Raw genomic sequence first — 13,287 nt, forward strand, 5'->3', positions numbered from 1 at the left:
TCCCATACTGGTTTTGGGAGCTCTTTCAGTCTAGGCAGTCACGTCCTTAAAACAGTACAACATCTTGTCTTGAAATAGAACAGTAGCAAACATTTTCTTCCCCAAGTGCTACAATATCCACTGTCTTTGGCACATGTTAATAGTTCCAACAGAGCTCTCCTGGTAAACACACTGGTTTGGATGTTACTAAATTCAAGTGCCAGTGACAACTACATACGCTGCACATGCCCAACACCAACACTCACTAATTGGTTTTAAGATATGTGCAACATGACATAATTTACCAAAGCACCAATGCCTATTCACTTCACGCTGCAATGAATTCCAAGTAAACATGGGTAGCTATGCCATTAATTTTAATAAAGTGACAGCTAACGCTTACTCCATTGCACTGAACATTTGCACAAAAACTGGCTTATCAGTAGTTAGAAAGCCCAGAACCTCTACAGGAAGATATTTAGAATTCTTGTAACAAAACAGGCATTTGTTCACATGAAAGTGTGGAAATCCACACGTAATCAGCACTTCATTTGCAATAAACAATATTAACACTCTGACCTCATCTGTTTTAAACCATCAGGACAGATATTAACTAATGAAATGAATAATTGATCATTTCTTAACCTAATAACTCTTTTTGACCAGACTGCACAAGCACAAAGTGATAGTTACTCTGAGTGACCAAGAGGAGTTAAGCTTGTTGTTAACCAGCTACATGAGCACATGGTTGAAAACTTGTGGGCACGTAACTTTCGCCGAGATCAGAATACACCCTCGTGGAGAGGTTCTTCCCAAACGGAAGAGTATATTGGCAGCGGTGAAACGGAGACACGGAACAAAATTAGAAGATTAAAAATACTGCCTCCCAACTCACCTGCCAACAATTCATATTGATAAATCACTTCCCTTTATTGCTGTACTTATCAGTGGGTGAAATCTTCTGTATTTTGTCATTTGTAAGTATAGAAAAATAACTCCTGTTTGCTCTCCAAAGGACATCCTCCATTTAATAGCTATCACAAATGAAACTAAGCATTTAAAGGACAATGAAAACAAAATCCTACTTAGTTGCACCTCAGCAAGAGTAGAGCCTAGACCAAAGAGTATCTTCATTGCACTGAGCCCTTCTGGACTCAGCCACTTAGGGGAAGGCACCTGAGGTAATTTTGGAAGCTCCCTCTGCCAACAGCTTCCTCTGCTGACAGGTTTTCCTTTTACCATGACGTATGCCTGTTTAGTTGTGTTTGTGTCTCCTCACTGTCTGCCAACATACAGAGGAAATTGTCTATAGAAAGGAAATATCAAAATAGATGTATTCAGAATAATGTCAAATGCATAAAAAAATGAAAAAAGTGTTTTATCTCTATTCAGTCAAAGAGCATTTAGGCTGAAAGTGATAACACATTTGTTGGTGAAAGCTATTTTGCAGGCATCAAGCTTCCATTCTGCATTGTTACAGATAAAGTATTCATCTCTGCCCAAGAGATTAGGATTGTCCAGTTGCAGAGCCATATTACATTTTCTCACTAGCTAACCTACTATTTTTGTTTGTTTTTTGCTGTTGTTTTAATAGTATAACAGTATATATTTAATAGTATATTTATCATTATATTATATATATAATATATATTGTATATTATGATATATTATATTAGTATATAATATCAAAAATATTTATAATAGTATAAATAGTATAATAGTATAACACCAACAATTTGAAACTGTCAAAATTTTAAATTTTAGATCTTGTCTGGACTGCAAAACTGCAATGCAACTAATTTGCAGTCAAATTTACCAAGTACAACAGTTAATGCAGCAGACTTTTACTGTGCCAGACTTTTAGTGAGCCATACGTATGTCTGTTCAGATTCTAGGTAGCAGAAGACAGAGCTAAATCCAGAATAAAAAAAGCTGAAAATTACACTTGAATGGAATTGACCAGGCATCTTATTTTAATCATGATGTATTTACATAGTGAATGTGGCATTGAACTCCCAGCACTTAAAACTTCTGAGTTTGACATGCTTTTGCTCTCAATTCTCAACTGAAGATTCGGAAAAAAAATATGTATAAATATTTTACCAATTAGAAGCTATTAATAAATCATATATAATGAAAATGTGAGAAAGTTTGATATTGACACAGGTATAGGGGAACCTGAAATAAAGGCACTGGGTACTAATAAGCCTGTTTTACTTGTTGAACTAAGGCAAAATCATTTAACCTAGTCTCCCATGGCAACGAACAAAACTGTTTAAAAGTAGAATTTTAGTCTTGTTGTAGGGATAACCAGCACTAGCACGATTAGGCTCTGTGAAAAGGAAACACTTTATCTCAGTCTACAAATTTCAGGAAGTTTTTGAATAAAATATATGTATTCTTTTCAAGAGCGGAAAGCACAGACCTCTCAGGAGTAGTTCATAAAAGCTGAGAGTCTTGCAAACTCTCCCAGAGAGAAGACAGCACAGAACTTAAAAAAGAAATAAAAGAGCTTAAGAAAACTACAAAGAATATTTTCTTTTTAGAATATGTTTTTTAAATGATGCTTACACATACTGATTCAGGAAATTAATTTAACAATTATCCATGATTTTTCTCCATCTGAGACATATTCGACGTTGCTAATGATAAGTAACCAATTACGTTTGCAAAAAAATATTTTTAACGGAAAATTGGAAATTGGTGGGTAGCATTTACCTTAAAATCTGCTGTTTGAAGTGGCATATATTAAGAAGTTTTTTAGAAGTATCTTCAGTTACTCCCTCTTCAGAAACAAAACAAAACAATGCAAAACAAAAACATAACAACAACAAAAAGCAACTAACTTCTTAGCATTAAAAATAGCATAAGGCAAAATACAGGAGTTACTATTCTTGATCTTTTGTCTCTTAGTCTTACCTAACATTTTTGAAAATGGTGGGATAACCCACCATGAAACAATTTTTCTGGTTACCTATTGTGCATAAGGCCTTCTAGCACAATAAAAGCCCTGCTTCAGACAACACGAGTGTCCTAGAAAACCTATTCTGTGGCCCATTAGAGGATAACTAAGCAATCTGTTCTGTATTTCACAAATAAAAAAGAGTGTTTTAAACTATCACCTCAGTCATTTACTAGCAGTAGGCATTACGTGTGTTACAGTAACTAATACAATAACCAGAGACCCTAACTACATTGTGGTAAAGGTTATATCAACCTGGGACAGAAAGATAAAGCAAACAGAGGAGAACAGCGAGGCACAGAGATGGGCATACACATGAGCAATTAGACAGTACTCATCAGTATGAACAGCAGTGTTTCCAGAGCATTATCAACTAAGCAACGGTAAAGTTTTTGTGCATATCATAGGGGAAAAAAAAAAAAAGAAAAAAAAAAAAAGGCGTGCTCGCTGAGTTTAAAGGCCATATTTGCTGATGGACAAAGAGTTTCTCCTAAGCAAGGAGTACAGCAGGGAAGAAAACACCAGGGTGCTATTTTACAAATATTGTGTTAGCGTGATAGGTTACAATCAGTTAACCTCTGATGCTGAAGGAAAGAAAACAGCCCCAAACAATCTGAAAGGAAGGTCAGTAGTACCTCTACATGCACAGATTCCAGAGAACTTAAAAACACAACAATCAGTACCCCCATTTAGAAATACCGTGAGGTAATTTCCTTCCCTCCTCCTACCCACTTCAATACTACAGCACTGTGTCACTTGCCATTCGTTCCATGTTACAATGAAAGCATTATCTTTGAAATGCAGCTATGCCATAGTGCTATGCATTTATTTTCCAATCACTGTATACCATTTAGTTATTTCAGAACTACTTAGTCATGAATGTCCTTTGCACTTCCTTAAAGATAAGAAATAAGAAAGAAGGGATGCTCTCCAACGCACAAGGAAGATAACAATGACTGTGTTCTACCGACTCTGTATTAGATGCAAACGTTAGACGAGCAAACAGTCCAATATAAAGAAATGTATTTTTCTATATGTCTAAATGTTAGACATATTTGAATTATAGTTTCATTATTTTCTTAGTACTTCCCTTAAGAGGTAGTAATGCTGCTGAGCAGACTTCCTATAAACTCAATGCCAAAAGCACTTATCAAAGCCACAACATATACAGAGTTAGATAAATATGAAAATGAGATTGGAAGTAGCATCTACCAGATCTGATTTTTTTTTGTGTGTGTGTAATAATGAGTTAAGAACTCTTCAATTTCATCCTGGAATCAATGTGGGACCACTTTAGCAACATGTACTGGAACTATGTATCATTACTGTCTACTTTCTGGTCCAAGAAGGCTATACCCAACAAATTATTTTCTAGATAACTTGTTAGACCTAGGAGTTTATTAAAAAAATATATGGCTTATTGCTTGAAAGGCCATAAAGTGGTTTAAATAGACCTAAGGGACAATGATTTATCTACCAGAATCAACTTTCTGTTCAGGCTGCTGCAATAGAGCATGGAAATGTGAAAAACAGGATTAAAGATTCAAGTTATCTGCCTAAATCCCACAAATGCTTTATCATTTATCAAGAATGACACTTCAGAACTTATCTCAATGCTGTGACATACCATAAGATTGTACAATCCACTTCCACATTTTGCATAAAGTGGTGTTAAAGATTTCATTTTATCAGTTGTTGGAGCTCGTATCATCATTTTCACCTGCTGAATCTGCATATTTGATACCAATGTTAACAAGTAATATCTGTGGAATTTGCAACTTTAGTAGACAAGACAGAGGAAAAAAATACATTATTCCCCTTTTAGGTTTCAAGAATTTAGATGTAAGGGGGCTAAGGGGAATATTCACATTGTCTGACTTTACCTGACAAGCTTCCCTCTAACACAGGGAGAAACTCCCTTAAGTGTCTTTCAGAGAAGAAACCCTATGTTAAGTCTTCCAAACCACCCCTCTAAAGGCACTAACCTTTCTATTTTCTATCCAGCAACACCAGCCTCCAAATGTTCGTGAGTTAGGCTGTTCACATTCCCTTGCACATTCCCTGTGCACATTCCCTTTTGTCTAAACCTGAAACTTCTCTAACAATTTAAACTCATCTTAGTGATGGCTGCCAGGGTCATGCCCCTGGCCACATATTCCCATCACCTCTTTCGCATCCCTGATGCTTTTGTGACCCCAGTTTCAGCTACTTCAGGGAGCTAAAACAGCTGAAAATTACCCTTACAAACACTTACCCTTTCAAAGCCTACATTTTCAACATTACTGAGGGTGCCAGTTGTATTACAGGGCATTTCACAGAGAAAACATATGATTAGCTGCAGACTACTATATATTGTAGTAACAGGATTATTTTTTTTTGGAGCCAGAGCAAAACAAAAAATAACTTTAAGCAAACCAAAAACACTAACACTCAAAGTACAGTGTGCAAATACCATGTATGCCTACAAGCCAAGCATCTGTATGATGCATAATTAATTAAACACTGTATTCATAGATTCATAAAGGTTGGAAAAGACCTCCAAGATCATCTGGTCTAACCATCTCCCTACCACCAACATCACCTACTAAACCACGTCCCCAAGCACCACGTCCAATCTTTCCTTAAACACCCCCAGGGACGGTGACTCCACCACCTCCCCAGGCAACCCATTCCAAGATCTTAAAAAACAGCCATAGTAGTTTAAAAGTAATAAAGCCAGTATATATGTTAAAATAAAAGGTTCTTCCCTCCTCAACCATGTAACCCCTTGAAGTCAGACCTGTAAATGCCACATGAACTAATCCCTGTAGAACCATTGAAGTTCCAGGGCTCTGGCAATTCAAAGACCATGTCCATAAGGAATCTGAAAGTTTTACTTAAGTGAAAAAAAAAAAAATGCATCTATTTAATACCCATTCATAACCAATAAACTGAGAAAACAATACACCTCCCATACAAAAGTGTGCCAACTACTACACATCTGCAAAAGTGAACTTGGCTACATGTGTAACCACTTGACTACTTATCAGAGTAAGAAAAGTATTTTTTCCTAGGGAATGAAAATTATGAAATTGTCTCAGCTACTCTGTAAGAAGACCAACATCGCCACAGGCAGAAAGAACTCCAGGAGCCCCAACTTCTTCAGGAACAGACCTTTCACAGAGTTATATTTTTGTTCTGCTTGATCTGTATGGCTGGTGAAGGGTCATCTTTGAGGCACATGGAGAGAAGTGTCTTTATTCACTAGAAAATACTCACTCCTTAGTCACTCACACATAGAAACCAAGTCTCACCAATCACCTGCTTTCCAGCTGTAAAAACTCTAAGTAGCCTAATCCAATGCAATGCTATAGCTGCTAAGAGTTCTTCCTTTTGTCCACACAAAAGTCTTATTGTGTGGAATTTAAAAGATTTGAAGTAAACGAAAGATGGGTTCAAGCACTGACAAGAAAACAAAATACTGGAAAATTAATCAGTGAGCACTATTCAATCTTAGTTCTAAGGTAGGCTGTAAAATATCGTGTATCAGTTTAAAGTTAATCATAATGCTCACGCATAAGGAATGAAGATTAAAGATGCACTGGCTACCTTAGATCTGGCACGTTCTAATCTCTGAGCAAATCTTTCTGAAAATTAATCTAGTTTATATAACTTCAAGAAAAAAGAAAAAAAGAAAAAAAAAAAACATTTTGAAGACCACAAAGGGATCAACAAATCATCAATTTGTTCATTAAAAAGTATTTAAATACATATTATATATGCAAAGGGTTTCAGCATATACAGTAGAAAAAGCTCTTTCTGCAATGAGCTCAGCAGGAGCAGGATTTTGCTCCATGTGGAATGTGATTGCCTTCAGCCTGCCCACAGACTCATTACAGCAAAAAGGCCCCAGTGAACCAAGTAACCAGTCCCATCAGAATGTACACAGCTTCAGGTAAAGCTGTATACAAAGTTGGTAGACGGATGAAAATCTTTTATTTTCATCAACAGTGCTTTCAAGATGTGTAGACATGTGCTGGTAAGAACAGTAGAAGAAACAAACAAACAGAAAAACACCCTGAGACATCCAGAAGCCCAAGCCCTTCACACAGCTTCGTAATAATTCACTTTAAGATTGTTTATTAACATTTCTACAGTTTGTTTAATCAGCCAGATAATCTTTAAAATATTAGCGAATATTTGTCTCTGTTGTTCAGAATAGACAAGTACGCCACTGAGATGGCAGAACCTTCCAGAACAACCTTTCAAAGACAACGATCCATGGGCACAGCAGATTCCCTTCCCTTTTTCTTAAGTGATGTGAAAGTTGTGCTGCAAAACTCTGAGACTGAACTGCCACAACTTCCCTCTGCCCCCGGGTCATCACCAGTCTAAGTATCTTCTGGTAATACATGGAAAACACAGTGACAAACACCTATTAGATATGGTCTTCCTGCCCCTCTAATAGCACTGTAACAGGGCACTCTCACGAAGCTGTCTGAAACACTGTACTTTAAATGTTAACAGATATGTTTGAATTTGCTTTAGGAAGTAAATTAAGTCATTTTTCAGCAAAAATAAGGATAGAGAGCAAACTTAGATTTACCACAGTAGGGTTAAAAGTTGGACGATAGGGCCACAGAAAAAGCCTACTCTCTCCATCCTGTTTCTACTTATACTTGGCTTGTAACACCTCCTTCAAATCCATTTTTTATTATTATAATTATATACACAAAGAATTTACCTGTTAAAAAACTAGCACGCGTTTAAAACGTTCTTCTGAAGAAAGGGAATACAAGTAAATCCAGTATACATTAATGAGTTTCCAAAAAACAGTACCAGAATCTCTTTCAATTAGAAATGCACCATTCAACATTTAATTCATAATGCTTTTCATTCTCCAGTAAGTATCGCCTTCACATGAAACTCTGTCCTTCCAACAGCAAAATACTCTTCGCAGGTTGCTTATCTTTTCTGCACATCAAATGCAGTTGGAAATTTGCTTGAAAACACTTCCTACAGTTAGCATATTTATAAGTTAGAGAAGATCAAATATTTGAATTCGAAAAGCTGGGCCCCAGAAACATTTTCTACTACCTTTCACATCACTGCTTCTGTCAAAGCACAACGGATATCAATACCACCTTAAATACGCATTCAGGTCCTTGTAGAATGCTGAATTATAGATTTCACCAAGTGGCATAAAAAGATTACACTTCCATTACTGTTAAACTAAGAAAATTCAGACAAGCTTCCCCTTCTTAATATTTAAAGATACTATCTCCTATTGGAGAAACTTAAAGCTATGCATTGGTTTTATCTATTTTAAGATCATTCTGAACTACAGACATCAATCCAAAAGAAGTATATTTTCTAAGTATTAATTCTTTGACAGAAGACGTTGGGAAGGTACTTAACTCCATTAAGACGCACGTAGAGTAACCTAGCACTAGTGAGCTAGATGTCACTACAGAATATTAGTTACTGTGCTGAAATATTTCACCTCTGCCATCACCTTGCAAATTCTGATTTGACAACGATGGTGGTTATCAATTAGCACCTCATCGCTATTTGATGACACACAATGACTTAAGGCTAACTAGCACCTAATACTCAAATTTAACAAAATTGCCATGAAAAGGGGCATCAGGCAGAGGCTAACCAACATAAAGAACTAAATAAGCAAAGAAATGTACACCAATTTTCAGACTCTCACAGGCCAGTTTGCCAGACAACCTTTACATTCACAGACTGGGATGGTAAGTAGAGTGAAACGTGCGCAGTTTGCATGGATGCCTACGCAGATCTGTGACCAAAACAGCCCAGAATGGTACTCCCGCTGCTATGTTCATGGGACAGGCCACAGCATTTGTCATTCGTCGGCTTCTTCCACCAGAAAATCACTTCCATGATGAGCAGGTCTGCACCAAAAATAGTAAGCTTTGAAGAAAATGCTTGATTATGCAGTACAGTAAACTAATGTACGATTCATAACAATTAAATTTACTTGGAAAAGGAAAACGCAATCCTGTAAATCTTTATAACTGTTTAACACAGCTATCAGAGAAGATGGAGAGCTGAAAAGCTAAGTAAAAAATGAATTTAGGAGTGGTTCTGCCTACAGTTCACCTCTAGATCTTCTTGTACATGGATGATGATTCAAGTCTAGAGAATTCTCAAACCACCTGTTGCAGTTGAAAATACTTTATTCCATTCACTTTACAGTATAACACACTTAATCTCAACGACTATTTAATCTGTTTCCCATGAATTTAGAACCCATATTTCAGTATGCCTGAAATATTTATTTCTTTAATGCTGAAGTGGTTATTACAGAAACATTAGCTGGTTATAGCATAGTATTATAATTCATCAAAATAGCCATGGCCTATATATTTAGAACATTCATTTCTTTATCACATAAAGAGATTGGAGTCATGTAATTCTGTCATGCATATGACCACATCATTCCATTAAAGTTTTTTGTGGCTGTACCAGAATGTCTATTTTCATGAAGGTCTTTTATAAAAAAATGTCATCTTATCTCCAAAGTAAATTTTGGCATACAAATGATGGGTGTATTAGAATCCATTTGAATTCAAAGAGCCAAAAGAACCATGAGTTATAAATGAACACAAATTTTGTGAAAACCTCATAGAAGCACTCTGCATTAAGACCTCCACGTTGGTTATCTGTCAAAGAATTTATAAAGGACTAACTGTAAGATGCATTTTCTGCACTATATTATGCAGAAACATATTATAATTGTTTTCTTTTCTTTCATTGTTTAGTGTCTTCTAAACTCCATACCTTCATCTACTCCAATATTTCATCTTACTCTTTCCACTTTCCCTCCTCTCTTATTTACTGGTGGGTTAAGCTAACTTGGTGTTAGGAGTTTTCTTTAGAACAGCTTGTGACCACCACATAACTCCTCAAGAGATACAGGACCTAAAACAGATAATGCTGCAAATGCTTAGTAATCTGAAATATGCTATTGAAATATTTTTTCCATAGTTTGTGCTAAACAGAAGTTTCAACTCACTTTTTAATCCAACATGATGGCTAGTTTACTACTAAACCATAGAAAACTGTTTTACATGACATCCACGTTGATTCCTGAATCACTTGCCCTTAAAACTGTCTTGAATGAAATATTTTTGCATTTTTAATGTAAACACCAAGAATAATCAGCACTTGTTTTCCAGAATGAAGCATCATGCTGGCATCTATCAACAACAAGTACCAAAAGCAACAAAAAAGTTATGTGAATTTTAATTTGCAGGGAGAATTATTTCAGGTATGTCCTGTTTCAGAATAACAATACCCTGTTAGGGCTTGCAGGCCTCAGCATAAGTAGTTTGGGAATGGGAATGACAGCATAAACAAAGCACTGAAAAAGGTTTATGAGGGTGGAGTCCATTATTAAACACTGGCTCAAAATTCTTCTGTATCCTGCGGCTCCAAACTTTCAGAAGGTGCAATAGTAAGCCCTGAGCAGACAAACTAGAGCAGACTTGGCTCTGTAACCTTTCTTCCTCAACTCACGAGCCCATCCAGTTATTAAAACTGAATGCACTGTTGTTCCCTATGAAATACTCGGAAACAAAGAACTAAAACACAAAGACCATTCCCCTTCAGAGAGTATTAACTTCCGCTTTTAATAACTAACTCATCGTCCCACACGATACAGTTCAGCACTGCACGACACATACCACTTCTGCCAGACAATGCACACTGCAATAAAACTCAGCCCAGCAAAGAAAGTGAAAGCTGCGTTTGTTCAGCATGTTATTTTGCGCAGCGAACTGTAATGCTTCTGCCTGCCATTTATTGTTTACACTGTCAAAGGATTATTAAGAATCAAGCTACATTTGGTGATTTTTTGAGAAGAGAATTTACATGCAAAGTGACTGACACTTGATATTTAGAGTCTATTGGTCGACTCTGACCCTTCATTTACAAGTGACTCATTTGACTGCAAGGATCTCTGATGTGGAAATGCTCAGATCCGAATCAATTGCAGTTTTTGTCTCGGGTAAATGTTACTTGGCAATCCAAAAGAAATGAACAATGCTCGAACCGAGGTTCACATAGAGTAGTACTCATATGCTTAAAGAATTCCTTTTACATGCCTGATTTAGTTCTAGTCGGCGGATTTATGAGTCCCCTTCTCCTAATAACTTATCCCAGTGCACAGTGTTTTTAAATGCACACAACCAGCAGTTAACTCTTCTGCTGCCTAAATGAAAATGAACTGACACGACAGACTTATTTAAGTAAATAAAAATGCAGACTTGGTCCCGATAAGGCTTTTGATTCTCTGTGGGAGATGGGGATAGGAGAAAGAAGGGAGGATGAGAAAGGGAAACATGTAGGTACAGTTTGCAAATCCCTGCTCCATAAAGACAGGATTGTGTATAATGAATGACTATTCCTACATGAAATCAGCTCTGTGCAAATCCTGCAGTTTGCCTCTGACAGGGATGAAGTAAAATGTTATATCTTTACCCTAGCAAGATTTCTTTCCTCTTAGAAGGCAGATGCAGCATTTCTATAAACAAAAATGTCTCTAGCCGTACCTTGTGCCAGTGCTTGCAACATGTGGAGCTGAAGCAACAGAAACGCCCACCATCCCCGACAGAAGAAGAAACAGAAGTTTAACTTCATCATCATTCCGTCTCGCCTGCTATTCCTCCGGGCAATGATTTTGCGATCCACCTTTCTTTCAACCATTATTGCCTCACCGATCCCCAACGGATCTGACTGCCTGCCACTCCTGACAGCGCTTTGGTCATTGCTCATTCCGCACCCCGAGGCCGGGCTCTCTTTGGTGGGTTGGGAACATCGCCAGCTGCCTTTGCCCCGGAGTTTTGGGGGAGCAGAAGCCCCCACGTCACGGCAACCGAGGACTCTTTGATTTGTGCTCACTTTGCATGCAACCCGAAGGCAGCACTCTGTGTGCCTCACTGTATTATAGTCGCCACCTAAGTCAATGTTTCTTGTGGAGGTATTGATTGCGCCAAAACAACCAGTCAGAAATGTGAAACACATGTTTCTCTGCGCTGTCACATCCAATGCCTTCAACAGAGAGGGAGCAAGTTTATTGGCGTCAGTATTTCAGTAAATCCGGATCCTTCAGCACATTTGTAACAGACACAGAGAAAGCCTGATCCATGTTAGCCACCAGCAGACGATCCAGAGTACCTTTCATACCGCAAGGATGACGGAAACTGTTACCCCTGTGATATTCATGAAGCGTGATGAGTTTTCCGGCATGTGTCCCATTCTCCCGCAAAACCTTGCTGTGAAAGTGTTAAATTCTTGTGCAAGTTGGGGGGGGAAGCACCAAGGAAAAAAAAAATGCTAATTGAAAGTATCTCTATTCCTTGTGCTAAGGATTTATTTCAGACAATTTCAAGATTAGCCGTGCAGACAGAGTAGTCTCCAGATATCCCCGCAAAGCTCTGCATAGTTTATAGTAATCCGATTTTCCTCTGGATACAAATCTCCACCGTCAACAGAAGGGTTTAGAAGGGTCCTCGAGCAGGTAACTGGGGCGGCTCTGGCCGCGGTTCCAGCGAGCCGTGCAGTCCGCCAGCCACAGGCCAGCGGCGGTGTCACTTCAACTCTCAGCCGGAGGCAGGGAAAACCTCAGTTGATCGCGTCTCCCTCCTCCTCGCAGACCGGTGCCGATGTCTTTCTCGTAGGGAGACCGCGACAAAAAAAAAAAAAACCACCTCTAACACGGAAAGCGTTTCGCTTCTGGCCGGCTGCGGACGCAGCAAGGAAAGAAACCCTCCGCTGGGTGGTCTGCGGTGCGGGGGGAGGCAAAATCTCCCGAAACAAGCAGCAACAAGGTGAAATCCTCCCAGCTTCGCCTGGCTGGGCTCCTGCTCTCCTTGTTTACGCAGCCCGGGGATCCTGCTCCTTCCTCCGAGCGTCTCTCCCGCACAGAGGCTGTAAACACAAGAGGGAACGCGCTTGCCACAACGGCAGCGGCGGCGGCAATAAAACCGTACCCAAAAAAAAAAAAAAAGGCAGCAAGAGCCGAAGGTTTTAACGTTCAAACAATGCACCGGGTATTGTTTCAGTCCCGCCTTCCGTAAAAGTTTCGTGCGAGATGCCCTCCCCCCGCATAAAAAAAAGAGGGGCTGCGAGTCGCCGGGCGAGGAGCACCCCGGAGAAACGCCAAGTGCAAAACAAAGCACCTAGGCTCCAAGTTGATCAAACAAAAATCCTGCCAGCTTCCTCCCCCGAAAAGCAGCCCGAACTTTTCTCGCCCCCTCCAGCCCAGGCTCGGCTCCCACCCTGCCGGGCGCCCACCTCGCCGTCCCCGCCCCGCTCCCCTCCCTCAGCCCCTCAGC

The 13,287-nt window shown here is 38.9% G+C and overlaps 1 protein-coding gene across 4 annotated transcripts in view; it reads right to left on the reverse strand.

Annotated features, from left to right (window-relative positions):
* The window catches only part of SDK1 (sidekick cell adhesion molecule 1), a 393,312-nt gene that overhangs the window by 379,389 nt on the left and 636 nt on the right, over positions 1–13,287 (reverse strand). For 2 of the 4 annotated variants that reach the window (XM_048061197.2, XM_048061189.2), the window contains exon 2: positions 11,503–12,880. In XM_048061197.2, coding sequence (XP_047917154.2) covers positions 11,503–11,974 — 472 coding nt within the window. In that variant the 5' untranslated portion in view covers positions 11,975–12,880. Of the gene's footprint in view, positions 1–11,502; positions 13,271–13,287 lie in introns of those variants that run through there. The other 2 variants (XM_048061203.2, XM_013174878.3) reach the window with 2 other exon arrangements.

This window comes from Anser cygnoides, chromosome 15, assembly GCF_040182565.1.
Source record: "Anser cygnoides isolate HZ-2024a breed goose chromosome 15, Taihu_goose_T2T_genome, whole genome shotgun sequence".
NCBI classification, from domain to species: Eukaryota; Metazoa; Chordata; class Aves; order Anseriformes; family Anatidae; genus Anser; species Anser cygnoides.